Source organism: Pelobates fuscus, chromosome 10, assembly GCF_036172605.1.
Source record: "Pelobates fuscus isolate aPelFus1 chromosome 10, aPelFus1.pri, whole genome shotgun sequence".
NCBI lineage: Eukaryota > Metazoa > Chordata > Amphibia > Anura > Pelobatidae > Pelobates > Pelobates fuscus.
Genome location: NC_086326.1, coordinates 142,265,259 through 142,284,777, shown reverse-complemented (window position 1 = coordinate 142,284,777; position 19,519 = coordinate 142,265,259). Strand labels below are relative to the sequence as shown.

The 19,519-nt window shown below is 40.3% G+C and overlaps 1 protein-coding gene across 1 annotated transcript in view; it reads right to left on the bottom strand.

The window, feature by feature from the left end:
* The window catches only part of LOC134574830 (zinc finger protein 91-like), a 60,625-nt gene extending 41,642 nt beyond the window's left edge, over positions 1–18,983 (bottom strand). Inside the window, exons 1-2 of the mRNA XM_063433892.1 lie at positions 17,563–18,983; positions 14,976–15,103 (exon numbers count right to left, since the gene is read on the bottom strand). Coding sequence (XP_063289962.1) covers positions 14,976–15,103; positions 17,563–18,938 — 1,504 coding nt within the window. The 5' untranslated portion in view covers positions 18,939–18,983. The remainder of the gene's footprint in view (positions 1–14,975; positions 15,104–17,562) is intronic.
* Between the last annotated feature and the right edge of the window lie 536 nt (positions 18,984–19,519).

Here is a 19,519-nt window from a genome sequence, read left to right as displayed (position 1 = left end):
ACCTTTATTAGAAAAAATACATATACTAAATACACCAAAAAAGTGTGTGTAAGTAGTGATACAGTAAATACCAACACCAATAAAAACCTGGGTAGGTTAGACCTACAGAGTCAATTAGCTGAGTATAAGATAGAGGTGAGTGAATAGAATCTGCTATTCGGTACTTTTGTGCGCTCAGATCCTAGCTATCTGGGGACCTGTTGAATGCCTGTAATATGATGTAACATGTCACAGTTAAGTATTTTTATTCCTTTTTGTTATTGTCATCTAAAATGGCGTTTAGGCTCTGTCCTGGGAGATAATTGAATAACTTCACAATTATCTCCCCGGGCAGAGCAGAGGGTCCTGGGTAATAAAAGGGAAGGCCCTGTGTACCCTGTGATTGGCTACTACAATGTCCTTGTCACAGTCTCCCATCTGGTCCCCTAGGAGAGTGTCCACCAGGTGGGAGACCTGCATAAAAGCCGGGCATGTAGCCCTTATTAAACCAGATTCCTGCTGAGCCTCAATACGGAGCTTTGTCTTGTCATTGGGGGGATTATTCGTATGGAGTACGCTTGTTCGGCTGTTTGGGAGAATAACTGATTCGTATGTTTGCTGTTCAACTGCTTATGAGAATAATTGAACCGTATGACGCTTGTTCGGCAGTTTGGAGCGCTCAGTGGCTACCTCTGTATTCGGTAAGGGAACGTCCTATACGGAAGGAACCCCTCTCCTACCGGGGGAGCCGTAACACCCAGTAATGTGATGATATTGTCTGGGCCTTCGGTTTCTTATGGGGTACTGGGACGCCCAAGTTGTCAACCAGACTAAGCTTCCGTGAGGTTTCTAGTGAAAAAGGTGTTATCTACGATCAACAAGAAGTCATCTAGATAGTGCATGACTGTAAGGCCTCTGGATATGTTATCATAACCAGCACAGAGTATCTGTGAATATTGATAGTTGGCTAATTTGTAGCCCGAAAGTTGAGCGGGAAAAGGATTAGTAACTGCCTGCCCATTTTATGCCATGTAAGTGCCAGTGTGTAGGGTAGATGGTAGCCGTTGAATGTGTTGATGATATTGGTCTTATTTAACCAAGCTTCAACCCATGCTTGAGTGGAGGAAACTCCTCGGAGGGTATGAGGGAGTTGAGACTTGGGGTAACAGAGGTGTGTGGTGCCTATGAGTCTATGGTTAGTCTTTGTTTAAGGGAAGATTTCCCTGTGACAATACCAATGTGTTTGTGCGCCATGCTGTAAATAGTGGAGATTGGGAAAGCCCAAGTAAAACCCCTGTGCAAATCTTGGCTATGAGTGTGTTTACAGCCCATGTTTCTGTTGTGCTGACTGCAAGTGAGGGCATGCTATATTCCCTGAAGGTATATTTACGATACCTGTATGGGAACCTTCTGAAACTCCAGAGCTTTAGTAAATCTACTACAAGTCTGGAAGGGTGATGAGTAGTGATGTCCCGAACGGTTCGCTGGCGAATAGTTCCTGGCGAACATAGCGTGTTCACGTTCGCCACGGATGGCGAACATATGCGATGTTCGGTCCGCCCCCTATTCATCATTGTTGAGTAAACTTTGATTCTGTACCTCACAGTCAGCAGACACATTCCAGCCAATCAGCAGCAGACCCTCCCTCCCAGACCCTCCCACCTCCTAGACAGCATACAATTTAGATTAATTATCCTCCATAGCCAGTAACCTGTGTTTATTATACATTATCCCCCCATAGCCAGTAACCTGTGTTTATTATACATTATCCCCCCATAGCCAGTAACCTGTGTTTATTATACATTATCCCCCCATTGCCAGTAACCTGTGTTTATTATACAATATCCCCCCATAGCCAGTAACCTGTGTTTATTATACATTATCCTCCCATAGCCAGTAACCTGTGTTTATTATACATTATCCCCCCCATAGCCAGTAACCTGTGCTTATTATACATTATCTCCCCCATAGCCAGTAACCTGTGTTTATTATACATTATCCCCCCACAACCAGTCACCTGTGTTTATTATACATTATCCCCCCACAACCAGTAACCTGTGTTTATTATACATTATCCTCCCCATAGCCAGTAACCTGTGTTTATTATACATTATCCTCCCATAGCCAGTAACCTGTGTTTATTATACACTATCCCCCCATAGCCAGTAACCTGTGTTTATTATACATTATCCCTCCGATAGCCAGTAGCCTGTGTTTATTAAACATTATCCTCCCATTGCCAGTAACCTGTGTTTATTATACATTATCCCTCACGCATTTCCAGACTTTTCGGGACTTTTGTTGCAGCCGCTTGGTAGATAACTCCCTAATTCCCACGGTATTAGGGAGTTATCTACCAAAAGGCTGAAAGACCTAAATTGGTATTTCAGCCAATTTTACTAATACTAAGTAAAAATTACTTAGTATTAGTAAATTGTGCCCCTACTCGCAATACCGCGAGTAGGGCATGTCTATTAAACAGTGAGCAGTCTGTGGCTGCTCACTGTTCAAAAAAATAAAAAATAAGGGTCCCCCTTCCCTAAGCGGGTGGGGGCCTTAATCCACCAATCAGATTGTTATGAGTCAAATTACACAGCGTGGGAAAATTCCACAGAACTTTCCCATGCTGTGTAAAATGACACAGAGCACTCTGATTGGTGGATTTCAAACCTGTGCTGTGACAGGTAAATGTAGAGACTTACCTGTCAGTCTCTTCATTTACCTGTCAGAGCATTCTGATTGGATGGCTTAAACCCACCAATCAGAGTGCTCTGAGCCTAATTGCAGGGCGGGGCAAGGCTTGCCCTGCAGAGCTCAGTCTGCGCGGAGCCCTCGCTGGGTGAAGATGGATTGGTTTTTTTTTTTGGTTTTTTTTTTTTATTGCGTCGGTTATTATGGATTTTTATTTGGCCTTTTTGGGGGCTGAAAAAAAGAAGATTTTAGAAGAAAGAAAACATTGAATGGTAAGTGTATTTTTATTTTTAAAGGTACTTAGTTAAATGCCCCCCCCTCATTATTTTTAGGATGAGGGGGGTAGGTAGGAGTTTATTTTTTGGGGGGAGGTGGTGACTAGTCGTTTGGGGACCCCTAGTCACCGAGGGGGAGGGGGGTTAAATATGTATGTAGGGCCCCCGCCCGCCGCTCAGGGGTGGGGGCCAGGGGGAGGACATTAGGTCCCCCCCTTAATTTTGTTTAGGGCCCATACCCACCGCTCAGGGGTGGGGGCCAGGGGGGAGGACATTAGGTCCCCCCCAATTTGTGCTTAGGGCCCCCACCCACCGCTCAGGGGTGGTGGTCAGGGGGGAGGACATTAGGTCCTCCCCCACTTACTTTTGTTTAGGACCCCCACCCACCGCTCAGGGGTGGGGGCCGGTGGGGAGGACAATAGGTCCTCCCCCCTTTTTTTTACTTTAGGGCCCCCACCCGCTCAGGGAGGGGGGACCCTTTTTTTATTTGTTATTTTTTTTTAACAGTGAGCAGCCACAGACTGCTCACTGTTTAATAGACATGCCCCTACTCGCGGTATAGTGAGTAGGGGCATAATTTACTAATACTAAGTAATTTTTACTTAGTATAAGTAAATTTGTCTGAAAGACCAATTTAGGTCTTTCAGCCTTTTAGTAGATAGCTCCCTAATAACGTGGGAATTAGGGAGTTATCTACTTATTAATTCCTATCATTACACTGACTGGCTTAGTAACTTACATTTTATATGAATGTGTGTTACTTGATTGTTGTAAATGTTGCAAATGCTTACAGCTGAATCCTGTCTATGTTTGTATACTTTTTATTTGAAATTGTATACCGTGTAACATTCTTCTTCTTTCACTGGGTAAGTATATTCGTACTTAGGCAATACTGTGCTTCGGAACTTCGGCACTTTGACACCTCGGAACTTCGGGAACTTCGGAACTTTGGCACTTCAGCAATTCCGCACTTCGGCACTTTGGCACTTCGGCACTACTACACTTCGGAAATTCGGTAATTTCGGCACTTCGGGACTTCAGCAATTCGGCACTTCGGCAATTCAACTATTCGGACATTCGGAAGCACCCGAATGTCCGAATTATCTGAAATTCGGCCGAATTTTCATTCGGACCGAAACGAACTGCACATGTCTAGTATATAGTGATCATGATTTGTAGCGATATCCAATATTTTTAAGGTGGTCCCAGTGCCACCACTCATATCTGGTGTCACAATTGCTTGCATTTAAAAAAAACAAAAACTTTTTTGACTGTAATATAATAGCAGTCAGTTTCCTTCACACGTGTGCGTTTCAGGGCCTGCCAGGGCACAGTGTTACACCAGTGCAACTCATATCTGGTGTAACAGTAGTGTACATTTTAAAAAAAATACAGGGGCTTGTTGTCACCTTTCGGGTACCCTTGGTGTTGTACGTGGCTGGGTGGAGGAAGAGACCTTCAATGACATCAGTGAGGACAAGGAACGGGACATGGCTAGCTTGGTATCCAACCTTGTGCAAATGGGGAGTTTGCGGTTGTGCAAATGGACTGTTTGCGGTTGTTAGCGGTGCGTTAAACGGGGAGTTTGGTCTGTCACTGTGAAGCGGGCATAACCCTTACACTATCTGATCGATACAACATCATACCTGATGTTTTAAAGCACGTTATTCCAAACAATTTAGGAATGTTAGGTGATTTATGCCCTTTATGGATTAAAACCAGATTCTGCATCAACTATGTAATTTTCCATGGGAGTTTTGCCATGGATCCCCCTCCGGCATGCCACAGTCCAGGTGTTAGTCCCCTTGAAACAACTTTTCCATCACCATTGTGGCCAGAAAGAGTCCCTGTGGGTTTTAAAATTCGCCTGCCTATTGAAGTCTCTGGCGGTTCGCCTGGTTCGCCCGTTCGCGAACATTTGCGGAAGTTTGCGTTCGCTGTTCGCGAACGGAAAATTTAATGTTCGCGACATCACTAGTGATGAGTCAGTAGTGTTGAAAGTGCATTGATGTTTACAGATGGTAAGTTTTTTGTAAGTTGTATTAGGACACATGGTTTGTCATGTGCCCTGAACCATTTGAACATATACGTAACAGTCTATATGCACTGCAACTACACATACTGATTGTCTCTGGTAGTTTGCTCTGTTCTACCAGAGGTGCTGGTACCTGGAGCCTGAGAGTGCTCGTCCATTTGGTTGGGACAAAATCCCTTCTGTTAGGGTACCTGCACAAATAAACATATGCCAAATGCCAACACAACTCAGGTATGGTCAGTTATCGATTTACCTGGAATCCCTGGATCTGACATACATATATATGCTTTGTTTCCCAATGTGCTGGGATCATATGTGCAGGGTTAATGTCTTGAGTGTCAAAAGAATTGATTGTACCAGGTAACCGAGTTTCGATTGGTGCTGGTTGTATGGTCGAGGGAGGCCAAGCCTTTGTGAGTGCTGAGGTGACTCATTCGAGATTTTGCCAGTCTGACGTTAATTTTCTCATGGAGTTCATGAGTGAGGCTATCATGGCCTAGGATGGCCATTGGTAGAGATGTTAAGTTGACATCATATACCTGCCAGGATATCTCTGTTGCTGTGTGCTGGGATCATATTATTATTATTATTATTATTATTATTATTTTATTATTTATATAGCGCCAACAAATTCCGTAGCGCTGTACAATGGGTGGACTAACAGACACATAATTGAGATCAGACCACTGGACGTACAGGAACAGAGGGGGTTGAGGGCCCTGCTCGATGAGCTTAAATGCTAGAGGGAGTGGGGTATAGTGACACAAAGGGTTAAAGTAGGGGAATTAAATAGTTTGTTAGAGAAGGGTTTATTGAGTGCTTGGTAGGTCATTTTTGACAGTTGCAGGAAAGGAGTCATGGGGTGGGGGATGAGAGACCTGCTGACAGTTTAATTGATACGCTTTAATGAAGAAGTGAGTTTTCAAAGATTTTTTGAAGGAGTGGAGGCTGGGTGAAAGTCTGAATAGGTGCAGCCCTGGAGAAGTCTTGAAGGCGAGCGTCAGAGGTGGGGATCCGTGCAGAGGATAGGCGTAGGTCTTGGGCTGAGCGCAGGGGTCTCGACGGGACATACTTGTGTATGAGGGAGGATAGGTATGTTGGAGCAGCATTATGTAGGGATTTGTAAGCAAGCGCCAGAATTTTGAATTGGGCCCTATATCTAACTGGAAGCCAATGCAGGGACTGACAGAGCGTGGAGGCGTGGGAGGTGCGACCGGACAGGAAAATAAGCCTCGCAGCCGCATTCATTATAGATTGCAGCGGTGCAATCTGGGAACACGTAAGACCGGTGAGAAGGGGATTGCAGTAGTCAAGGCGAGAGAGAACAACAGCATGAACCAGTATCTTAGCCGCGTCCGGCGTTAGATATGGGCGGATGCGCGCTATGTTCTTGAGTTGGAAGAGACAGGATTTGACTATCGATTGGACATGGGGAGTAAAAGAGAGGTCAGAATCAAAAAGAACCCCTAGGCAGCGAGCCTGCGAGGTAGAGGTTATAGTAGCGCCGTTGACTTGGATGGAGACAGACACAGGAGTAGCAGCACTTGAGGGAGGAAAAACTAGAAGTTCTGTTTTGGACAGGTTGAGGAAGTGAGCAGCCATCCAGTTGGAAATAGCAGAGAGGCAGTCAGAAACACGAGTCACGGTGGGCGGAGAGAGATCAGGGGAGGACAGGTAGATTTGCGTGTCATCTGCATATAAATTATATTGGAAGCCAAAGGAGCTGATGAGTTTACCAAGGGAGGCAGTATAGATAGAGAACAGTAGGGGGCCGAGGACAGAACCTTGGGGGATGCCGACAGAGAGGGGTTGGGAGAAGAGGCAGAACCAGAGAAAGAAACACTGAAAGAGCGCTGGGAGAGGAAGGAGGAGCACCAGGAGAGAGCAGTATCCCGAAGACCAAAGTTACGAAGAATGTGAAGAAGTTGTTGATGATCAACAGTGTCAAAGGCAGCAGAAAGATGTGCAGGGTTAACATGCTGAGTGTCAGGAGAGTTGATTGTACGAGGTAACCGAGTTTCGGTTGGTGCTGGTTGTACAGTAGGTGAGGCCCAGCCATGTGAGGGCTGTGGTGACTGACTCGATTGCCAGTCTGTCGTTAATTTTTTTGATCATGAGTTCATGAGTGAGGCTAGCATGGCCTGGGTGTCACCTGAGTTGGTGTTGCTGGGCCCTTCCCTCACCTCCGTGTTGTCCGTTGATGTGCGGAGGAGTTTAAATAACTCTGCTTTCCTTGCTGTGGCAGGGTAGGGGATTTGTCGCCTCCTTAGGTCGGTGGTAATGTGTGGGATCGTCCAGGATCTGATTGATGCTGGAATAGCAACATCTCCTCCGCTTGAAGGTGTATCGTTTGTAAAATTCAAAAATGTCAGCGCTATATATGGTAGCCTATACAATGAGGCAACCTATAACAATGTGCAAAAAAATCGTCAAACAAAAATCTGTGAGTTTAGTAGTAAATGGATAGAAACACTTAAATCCCACAGTTGTCTAGATTTGTGCACAAAAAATATATAAAAACTTGCTTAAGAGTCCATATAGTCTTATAAGGGAGTCTTGAAGGGGTAATCCTGTGTTGAGATGGGAGATACACTGTAGCTTTTACTTGAGCAAGTTGTGATATTTGTTTCCAATATATCACGAAATACACATTTGTAAAATCAGAGGCTGTGTAGCCGTTTACCGTCCGCTGCTCTCAGTAGTTTCAAAATTCCCGCCCGATCTCAGCGCTGATACGGTGGGTTCTCTCCTGCAGCATGGGAGCGTCAGTGTGTGGACGATTGTAAGCCGGCTATGAACATCAGACCTCTGCACCCGATATCACATCAACGCGTTTCGCCCTCTACACCGGGCTTTGTCAAGATAGTGTATCGGATAAGAACAGCATCTTTAAATACATTTTCTCTTGATCAGCTAGTCAACAACTGCTGATCAATTAATAGTCTAAAACATATTCAAGGTGGAGGATAAACAGTATCCTGTCATTATTTAACAATTTAGAAATGTGAATAACATACACGTACTTCATATTAATTGAAAATATTAAGTCACATCTAAAATCATTGCGGAGGAAACACTATAGTGCAAAAAATTGTGCTAATGTCAAGAGCAATAAAATATATTATAAAACATGAGGTAGAGAATTTAAGTCTTCTAGACATTACTGCACTTATAGTGATTACTGGGCTTCCTTCTTACATAGCATACATAAATAAAATCAAAGGAGGAAAAGCAAACACCTAATAAAGTATCAATTTCGAAAATACTGTTAATGAAGGTGTATTGAATCTAAAAATGGAGTAGTGACATCTAATGCCTATATCGCTATTTCGGAGGTGTACAACTAGTGAAACAATATCTCTGTACCCTAAAGAACAATAATGATCAGGAAAAAGTATATCTATTATAATAAAATTACCTATATGCAAATGAAGGAAACACAACTTTCCGTATAGTGATAAATCGTTATTAATTCTATCCAAAAAAATGAATGAAGGGGTCTTGAAAATGAGAAAGTGGAAACCAGAAATAATTTCTCAGAATATAGTGAATTCCCTTTATGGACAATTATTCAAAAATGACTCGCCTTAAGTTAAAAGATTCCAAGTCTATGTGCCTTATATAGAGGTTGGTTACAAAATATTTACAAGTTCTAGGTCCACATTTAAGCCCAGAGGGGCCAGAGATTTCAAGTTAAAAATCCACAGCATTTCCTGATATATCAATCTCTTGGCCAGTTCTCCCCCTCTCCATGGAACATTGACCCTTTGTATTCCACAGAAAGTAAGACCGCCTGGGTCACCCCCATGGTGTTCCATGAAGTGCCTAGATACAGAATGTTTATCGAATTTCCTCTTTATATTGTATATATGCTCATTGATTCTCGTCTTTAACATTCTCTTAGTTTGTCCTACGTATTGTAGTCCGCACGGGCAACTTAAAAGGTATATCACTTGTTTGGAATGACACGTAATACACTCTTTAATGCTATACGTCTTCTTGGTTCGCACCCAGTTATGCCAATATGTTCATGGCAGACTGGGAGGACATGAACGTATGGGGCGGCCATCCATGGGTGACGAACCTGGTCCTCTATAGGAGGTATATCGACGACTGCTTTTTTATTTGGGAAGGGGACGAACTTGAACTCTCCGCGTTTTTGGATCACATGAACAACAATGGATCCAACTTAGTTTTCACTTCTAAATATAGTGCCACTTGCGTGGATTTCTTAGATCTAGTCCTCTACGTGGAGGAAGGAATCTTAAAATCAAAAACCTTCTTCAAGATGTTTGACGTTAACAGCTTTATCCTAAGAACAAGCTGCCATCACCCACCATGGTTGACCAATGTCCCATATGGACAGTTTCAAAGAATAAAGAAAAATTGCACGGATCCTGTAACATGCGAACAACAGTTAGAACAAGTTAAACAACAATTTATAGAAAAAGCCTATGAACCTGAACTTCTAGAGCTATCACTTAACAGAGTGAAGGCTCTGGAGAGAACCACTCTTATAAACCCATCTAAGAAAGACAAGGAGAATCTACAGAATTTTAAGTGTCCCATTATTTTTAACTACAGTAGTCACGCACACCTTCTAAGGAGAACAATCAATAAGCACTGGCACTTTTTACATAAAGACCCTATTCTAGCCCCACTTTTACCTCAGAAACCAACAATTATTTTTAGGGGGGCACCCACGATTAGAAATCAGCTGGTGCATAGTTATAGACAGACAAAACCTATAACACATTTTTTGAATACGGAGAAAGGTTTTTTCAAGTGTGGGATCTGCAATGTATGCAAAACCACAGGTCCCCCGTATAGAGGAATTTCTGCCTTTGAGTCCTCAGTTACCAAGAAGACGTATAGCATTAAAGAGTGTATTACGTGTCATTCCAAACAAGTGATATACCTTTTAAGTTGCCCGTGCGGACTACAATACGTAGGACAAACTAAGAGAATGTTAAAGACGAGAATCAATGAGCATATATACAATATAAAGAGGAAATTCGATAAACATTCTGTATCTAGGCACTTCATGGAACACCATGGGGGTGACCCAGGCGGTCTTACTTTCTGTGGAATACAAAGGGTCAATGTTCCATGGAGAGGGGGAGAACTGGCCAAGAGATTGATATATCAGGAAATGCTGTGGATTTTTAACTTGAAATCTCTGGCCCCTCTGGGCTTAAATGTGGACCTAGAACTTGTAAATATTTTGTAACCAACCTCTATATAAGGCACATAGACTTGGAATCTTTTAACTTAAGGCGAGTCATTTTTGAATAATTGTCCATAAAGGGAATTCACTATATTCTGAGAAATTATTTCTGGTTTCCACTTTCTCATTTTCAAGACCCCTTCATTCATTTTTTTGGATAGAATTAATAACGATTTATCACTATACGGAAAGTTGTGTTTCCTTCATTTGCATATAGGTAATTTTATTATAATAGATATACTTTTTCCTGATCATTATTGTTCTTTAGGGTACAGAGATATTGTTTCACTAGTTGTACACCTCCGAAATAGCGATATAGGCATTAGATGTCACTACTCCATTTTTAGATTCAATACACCTTCATTAACAGTATTTTCGAAATTGATACTTTATTAGGTGTTTGCTTTTCCTCCTTTGATTTTATTTATGTATGCTATGTAAGAAGGAAGCCCAGTAATCACTATAAGTGCAGTAATGTCTAGAAGACTTAAATTCTCTACCTCATGTTTTATAATATATTTTATTGCTCTTGACATTAGCACAATTTTTTCCACTATAGTGTTTCCTCCGCAATGATTTTAGATGTGACTTAATATTTTCAATTAATATGAAGTACGTGTATGTTATTCACATTTCTAAATTGTTAAATAATGACAGGATACTGTTTATCCTCCACCTTGAATATGTTTTAGACTATTAATTGATCAGCAGTTGTTGACTAGCTGATCAAGAGAAAATGTATTTAAAGATGCTGTTCTTATCCGATACACTATCTTGACAAAGCCCGGTGTAGAGGGCGAAACGCGTTGATGTGATATCGGGTGCAGAGGTCTGATGTTCATAGCCGGCTTAAAATCGTCCACACACTGACGCTCCCATGCTGCAGGAGAGAACCCACCGTATCAGCGCTGAGATCGGGCGGGAATTTTGAAACTACTGAGAGCAGCGGACGGTAAACGGCTACACAGCCTCTGATTTTACAAATGTGTATTTCGTGATATATTGGAAACAAATATCACAACTTGCTCAAGTAAAAGCTACAGTGTATCTCCCATCTCAACACAGGATTACCCCTTCAAGACTCCCTTATAAGACTATATGGACTCTTAAGCAAGTTTTTATATATTTTTTGTGCACAAATCTAGACTACTGTGGGATTTAAGTGTTTCTATCCATTTACTACTAAACTCACAGATTTTTGTTTGACGATTTTTTTGCACATTGTTATAGGTTGCCTCATTGTATAGGCTACCATATATAGCGCTGACATTTTTGAATTCTATATACTAGGGCATGATCATTAAGGAGTTTTGCTTTATGTCTAGCTGCTAACGTCTATACCACAATTTTTATTATTTACTACTTGTATCTTGTTTATATTTACTTTTTAAAAGGTGCGCTCTCCTGTATTTTACAAATTATGTATCGTTTGTAGCCGGGATGCTAGGAAGAGGTAATTCTTCGCCACCTTCTTGAGACATACTTAAATAACAATAAAGATGGCAATTATTATTTGTACCCAGGGGTCTTGTACTGGCTTGCTAGCTAAGCCATAAGGCAAAACTATTAGGTGTTTTTTGGTGACTGGTGAGGCCCTGCTAGTTGGCAAGTGACTTGAGAGGCTCTATCTATGCGTTGGCGCGAGGGGATATTTTGTGGCCGCTGAACGTTGTGGCAGGATGTAGGCCTCTCTGTGACAGTAACCAGAAAATAGAAAGGGGAGCGACAGGTGAGGTCCTCTCTATGATATAATGCGAGGCGGCTAGCTCACGAATGGCCCGAGGGGTGTATGCCTCAGAGTGTGAGGCGGGGTGTATTTATACCAGATGTTGATATACTACTTGCTATGTGAATTGCTGTGTGTCTTATTGACCGGTAGGGGTCAGTGAATCATGGTGTTGCAAAATGTAAGTGCACTTGAGATCTGCCGAGTGCCCTGTAGGTGGCAGTGTAGTTAGATACTGATTGGTATGTGAACATTTTTGTTTATCTGTTGACCTATAGGGGTCAGTGTTTTGGTGTTTGTAAAACCCCATAAAAATTGTCAATGTATTTGACAGACCTGTAGGTGGCAGTGTTGGTAGAACCACTGTTGTTCTTGATGTGAACTGTCAATTATAGTGAATTAACATGAAGTTGAGGCCGTGCGGGAGTTTAATGTATGGTATACGGTTATGTTTAAAACAATCTTGTGTGTAATTTTATATTGGCTGTAAAATTGTATATAACATGTGAAGACAGCTGTTGTTTTTGACCAGTAGGGGTCAGAAATGCTGATTGTATGGTGAAATTCCCCTTAATCCAAAATGCAAGGTTAATCTGAGATTTTAAGTGACCTGTAGGGGTCAGTGTGGTTATGTGAACAATTGTTCGTGAGCTATGCCCCAGTGTAATGGATGTATGATGACAGGGAAACTAACAGTGCCTGTTCGACAATATACCATATGTGAACATAATAGCCTAATAACAGTCATTGTAACAAACCAGTGTTCTGTTCGTGGGTTTTAAAACACGAAACGTGTGTTTTGTACCATAGTAAATGCATCAACTAGTTCCTGTTCGGTAGAAATTGCACGAACCGTGAGCCTGGTATGTCAGGGAAACAAAATGAAACAAGCCTAGTATGTTAGGCAATGAAACAGAACGTGTTCCCGTTCGGGAGTATGCTAATGCTCGAAATGAGCCAGAGACAAATATAAACAAGTGAGTTTAAATGAACGATATGCACGAACATGCAATGGTTCTAGAACAGACTTAGACGAATGCAGCCGTAAAGCGAGGATGTGACCCGTGCATGTTGCCGCGGGACTGATGCCTGGCGTAACGGGTAGGTCGACTTACGGTTTGTGAGTCACTTGGACACCATCCACAGCGATAAATTGAAGAGAGAAGCTGGTCGGACGGAAAAGCCTGTCGCTGGATTCCTGACAAAGCTCAGGTTAGAAAACCTCATGGAGTAACCAGGTAAAATGGCGTCTGGATGACCCGGAAGTGGAAATCATTCTGATGCTGACCTCAAGCGATATGAAGTCAGGTAGGGGGTGTCCCTTATATAGGGGAGTGAATTAATTTAAGCCCCTCCCACAATTACAGGCCAAACAGCCTTAATACTTAAGAAATCAATCTAAATTTCTATAGAAACCAGTTAAATCTGCAAGATTTTATTATACATTATTTGCACTAATTTTCTGTTAGAAAACTCAGAATCTGGAAATCTGCTTGTTCCGATAGAACTAGAATGTAATAAATGTATTGAAATTAAAACATTATATGTATTAATGTGAAAAGGAGATATTTCTTGTAAATATATATTACAGACTGAAACATAAGACAATTCCTAGGAGCTGAATCTATTCAGCGTGTGACAGACCACTCGGTCACCCTGGAACTGTACCAGTGTTGTAGCCCTTCACCTCACCCCCAACAGAGCATGTTTACTGTAACCGTGAGCCTGGTCCTAGAGACCCCCTTTGTTTGCTGAACATATTTTATTAAGTTATTATTTATTGTTATTTTACTATGTTATTGTTGAGTATTGTTTCAATGTAAAACTGAAGGGAAGGTAATTAGATTATAACAGCTATTGTGTGATGTGTCTTGGTATCAGGCAGGTAATTCAATTACAAAGTCTTAATCTGATTATGTCAAAGACACCAAGACACATTGCACAATTGAGTGACTTTTATTGCTGTTTTGATGACCCCCTGCTGTGAATACTCCTATATATATGTGTACTGTGGTCCAATAAACTAGTTATACTCGCAGCATTAAGAATTGTCTAATGTATGGGCATGGGAGAGTCTATACTACAACAGCTATAATCATTAATTAAAGCTACTCTGGAGAGATATAAACACTGAAGGAAAGGGAATCTCGGGCGGTGATACTCTGGTGATCTGACACACAGAGGCATACAAAAATACATTTACATTTTTTTCAGAATGTATCAAAAATACAACCATTTGGGTGTGATGACGAGCTGTCTGATTAGTGTTATGTTTTTAGCATTACCCCAATTTCCCTGGTGTGTCCAACCACTCCAGAGACTGATTTATCTAACACACTACTTTCCAGTAAGAGGCATAGCTTAGGAGTGTGGACTTTATTGGGCTTTTTTAATGTCTACTTGAACTCTTTCTGAGGGGATTGGTTCATTAGAACATACACAGCCCAAACTCACTTTGCTTAAGTTTGCCATTACAGTTTGCCATTACAGTTTTAATTTGTTTACATTTTACTTACATAGCGACACTCATAAAATAATTTTTAAAAGTACAACAGTTTTCCAAATAAGAACGCCTTTAATAATAACTTACCATTTTTAATTATTTGTATTGAAATAGAAATCACAAGTAAATCACAATGACTTTAATTTGTAACAGTGATAAATTATGTAGAATGTTATGATATACAGCAAATAAATGTAAAGGACTCCTAATGTGAATATAGTTACAAATAATAGCAACTAACAAAACAATCCAAAACACAATTTCTAAATAAAATTAAAAAAAAAGTAAGAATTTTACACTAAAATTATGGTATCATACCATCACAGATGTTTTAGGCTGACAATAGATACTAGCACCGGTGAAGAATTATCTTTCAGAACTCGCCAAGACTGCAGACTGTAAGTCACGGAGAATGGAAATCTATAAACACATGCAATTCTATATGCTTACAGACAGGCAAATGGAAAAATACCCCGCTGTGATCCTCCAGTTAGTCTACGCTTCGACACCTGTGTTATGCACTACTAAAAGGTCAATACTTGAAGTAGGATCAGAGCTTATTCTGCTGATAATTGCACTGTTTCCGTCTTCGGTTTGCCTATATTCATAGTTACAGAGTATTCTAGTTTGAAAGCCCATCAGGTTCAACCTTGAAACCCATTTTAAGCTGTTGATCGAAAAGAAAACACAAAAAAAAAACTTTAAATCAATTGTAGCCATTTCCAACTATTCCACAAAAAAAGGAGAAATCCTTCTTGACCCCATACTGGCAATCTGATTTCTCTTTGGATCAACAACTTGTTCCCATACATATAAATCATATTCTTGAATATTGTGTTATTGCTGTCATTTCTCCTACGAAGAGAATTTCCTCTAAAGAAAATAAATGCAGTTTTTCTAGTCTCTTCATAACTCACGTTTTACTAATTGTGTAGCTTGCTCCTGCATTTGTTTCTAGCTCTGCAATATCCCCCTTTAAAACTGGTGCCCCAAATCCCACCACATAGTCATGGTAAGGTCTTATCATTGGTTTATAAAGAGACACAATTACATTGATGTGAATTAATATCCCTTTTTATACATAAAAGTACTCCAGTAGCTTTTGCAATGGCAGACTATCCTTGCATACTGTTCTTCTGATTGTTATCTTTAATTGTTCTCAAGTCCTTTTCATTTAATGTTATCCCTAACTCTACCGTATTTAATGTATAAGTTGGTTGTAGGTCCCTTATTCCATAATGAGTGACTTTGCATATATTTCTATTGAGTCTCATCTGCCAATTGCCTGCCCAGTCCCCTAACTGATCCAACTCCCTTCATAAAAAAAGTTATATCTTGTTCAGAGTGTATTATCTTACCTAGGTTATTGTCACATGCAAACACTGACAATTGACTTTCAATGCCAACTACAAGATTATTTATAAACAGATTAAAGAGAGGTGCTCCCAGGAAAGGACCCTCGATCACTACACCGACCACTTTTGTCCAATTTGAAAAATGTCCATTTACAACTGTCTGCACTTTATCTTTAAGCCCGTGTTCTATCCAAGAACGCAATTCAGTTTTAATAATAACCTTTTGAGTCAAACCGTATAATATGTCTTAGCAAAATCCAAGTACTTCACATCTGCTGGACCACCCTGAATTATAGTTCTACTAACTTCTTCATAAAACCATGTTGTTTCCTGCTAATGATTTTATTGTTTAAGATGAATTCTGGAATGTGATCCCTTAACAGCTCTTGAAATAATTTGCCAACAACAGATCTTAAGCTTACAGGGCTATAGTTTCTGGATTGAACTTTTGAACCATTTTAAATATAGGCACCACATCTGCTTTTTTCAACATCTGGATTTGTTTTAAATGCGGTGAGGTTCGAGGTAGAAAATACTGGCCCTCAGTTCTGCTGTGATTTAATAGCTCAGAGTCTTGGTAATAATCAAAGGATTAGTGAACATTACTAATAAAAGATGACACTGAATTTATTAAAGGACCACTCTAGTGCCAGGAAAACAAACTCGTTTTCCTGGCACTATAGGGTCTTTGGGTCCCCGCCACTCTTATGGCCCCCCTACCGCCGGGCTGAAGGGGTTAAACTCTTACCTTTCTCCAATGCCGGGCTCCCTCAGCACTGGGGAACTCTCCTCCCTCTTCCGACGCGCGCGCATACAATCAGTCGATAGGAAAGCATTTCTCAATGCTTTCCTATTGATGTCAGCGTCTTCTCACTGTGATTTTCACAGTGAAAAGCGCTGAAGCGCCTCTAGCGGCTGTCAGTAAGACAGCCACTAGAGGCTGGATTAACCCTATTGTAAGCAGAGCAGTTTCTCTAAAACTGCTATCTTTACAGCTGCAGGGTTAAAACTAGAGGGACCTGGCACCCAGACCACTTCATTGAACTGTGGTCCTTTAATTGCACTCTAAGAACCATATCTGCTACAATTTGTTATAACATGAGCCTGCAGACACCATTCTCCAGTTTAAGATGATTTTCAATTGCTTTGGCAAACAAAATGTGCTTTCCATTGGATTCTACAGTGCAGTGCCTTACCAGTCACTCAGCTAATGGGGGAGTTAACTTCCTCATTAGCCCATCTAACCTTTGGTGGCAATAATAAACTAAGAATGTTGATAATAAAAATCAAACGTGTATATTGACACACTGACATAACTAATCAATTTTATGAGAAGGTTAGGAAAACAAAAACCTATGCAAAATAAGAATTTAAACAAATGATATGTAAACATACATATATTAGCAAATGAGATACTAATAACACAATCAAGTCTATCTATTCCCACAGATTTCCTTTAAATTATTATTAATACATTTAGGACTGAATGTTTACACCACTTAATGAATAGCAGCTCCTTCATCGAAGTCTAATGGAAAGTTGCTATTCAGAGTACACTTTCTGTGCTAAGAGAATCCAGCCTTTAGATTTTAAGTATCCTTGATTTCAAGGACCCAAATCCCCACATTTGGAACATACATAAGTAAATTAATTCTTCTAAAAAATGATTCTCTTTAAGAGTAACAAAGTTAAATATTTAGGGAAACCATTTATAGTACCATAAGGCATCAAACTTTCCCTCGTTTGTTTACAAAATGCTAATGATTTTCACCTTGTGTGAATTTTCTCATGAGTAAGAAGATTTGATTTTGCTGTAAAACATTTCCCACACTCAGAACATGAGAATGGTTTCTCTCCAGTGTGGATTCCTTTATGTCGTTTCAGATCTGACTTTGTTTTGAAACACTTTCCACATACAGCACATGAAAATGGCTTTTCTCCAGTGTGAATTCGCTCATGTCTGGTTTGTTCTGATTTTGTGGTAAAACATTTCCCACAGTCAGAACATGCATATGGCTTATCTCCTGTATGAATTCTCTCATGCCTAGTTAGATCTGACTTAGTGATAAAACATTTCCCACATTCATAACAAGCAAACGGTTTTTCTCCTTTGTGAATTCTCTTATGCTCACTGAGATTTGCTTTTCTGGTAAAACATTTACCACATTCAGAACAAGCAAATGGTTTTTCTCCTTTGTGTACCCTTTCATGTCCACTGAGATTTGCTTTTCTGGTAAAACATTTCCCACATTCTGAACATGCAAATGGTTTCTCTCCTGTGTGAGTTCTTTCATGTTGGCTAAGCTGTGATTTTGTGACAAAGCATTTACTACATTTGGAACAAGCAAATGGCTTCTCCCCTGTGTGAATTCTCTTATGTTCACTAACTTGGGCTTTGGTGGTAAAACATTTCCCACATGCCGAACATGCAAAAGGTTTTTCTCCTGTGTGTGTTCTCTCATGTTGACGGAGTTCTGCCTTTGTACTAAAACATTTCCCACAAGTTAGACATGCATGTGGTTTTTCTCCTGTGTGAGTTCTCCTATGTTGATTAAGATGTGATTTTGAAGTAAAGCATTTTCCACATACGGAACATGAATAAGGCTTTTCTCCTGTGTGTATTCTTTCATGTTTGTTACGTTTAGCTTTTGTACTAAAACATTTACCACAATGAGAACAAGTAAATGTTTTTTCTCCTCTGTGAATTCTCTCGTGAATAACAAGACTTTGATAGGTAGTATAACATTTCTCACACTCTGAACATGAAAATGGTTTCTTTAACTCACAGATTTGTTCATGTTTGATAAGTGTGGATTTAGGAAATGAAATATTCCCCCGATCAGAAACAATTTGAATATCCTTTTGTTTATGAGCAATCTGATGTTTAACCAGATTTAACTTGCAAGTAAAGCCTTTTTTACATTTAAAACACTTGAATGATCTTGTTGTGCAAGGAGTTTCTTTGTGGTTTGTCTTTATAGTTTTGTTCATGGTGCTTTTAATAATACATCTATCTGATATCTCCCGAACTTTATGGATGGTTTGACTTTCTTGATCAATTGAGCCTTCAACTCCTAGCTCTTCTCTGGGTGCATGTATACAGTTGTCATTCAACATTTCTTTTTTTACTTTTGAATCCTCTTCCATAATTTCCAGACTTCCTCAGACTTGATAAAATGTCTTCCTTTAAAATATCTGATGAAGAGAAAAATACATATTTTTATACTAATTGATCAGCTAACGGAAATATATATTAATGTATCAAAATAATGCATTCTATAAAGATACAATTTAATAAAATACTGTCATGTTGTAGTAAACTCTAAGCAACAAATGCACTACATCTTAATATAGTGGTTTTGGGCACATAGATGCTGCCCCTTTTCTTAACGAATGTAAAAAACGCCATTTCTGATAAATATTAGCCAGAGGACACTCCCCTACTGGCCACATAACAAGGTGAAATACACAAATGTTGGCTACACAGCCTTAAAACATTAGTCCAAGCACCATGACCACTTTAGCGATTTTAAGTGGTCATGGTGCCTGAATCATCTGTATGTGCAGCGTTTCACTTTGAATCGCACACCTTGGCTGTAACTACAACTCCGGCAGCATCATTGGGGTGTCATCAGACACATTCCAGGCTTGCTAAAGTACATTCTGTGCAAATTTTAGTTATTGGCTCAGAGCAGTGAGATGACACTTTCAGCCAATGCATGGCAACT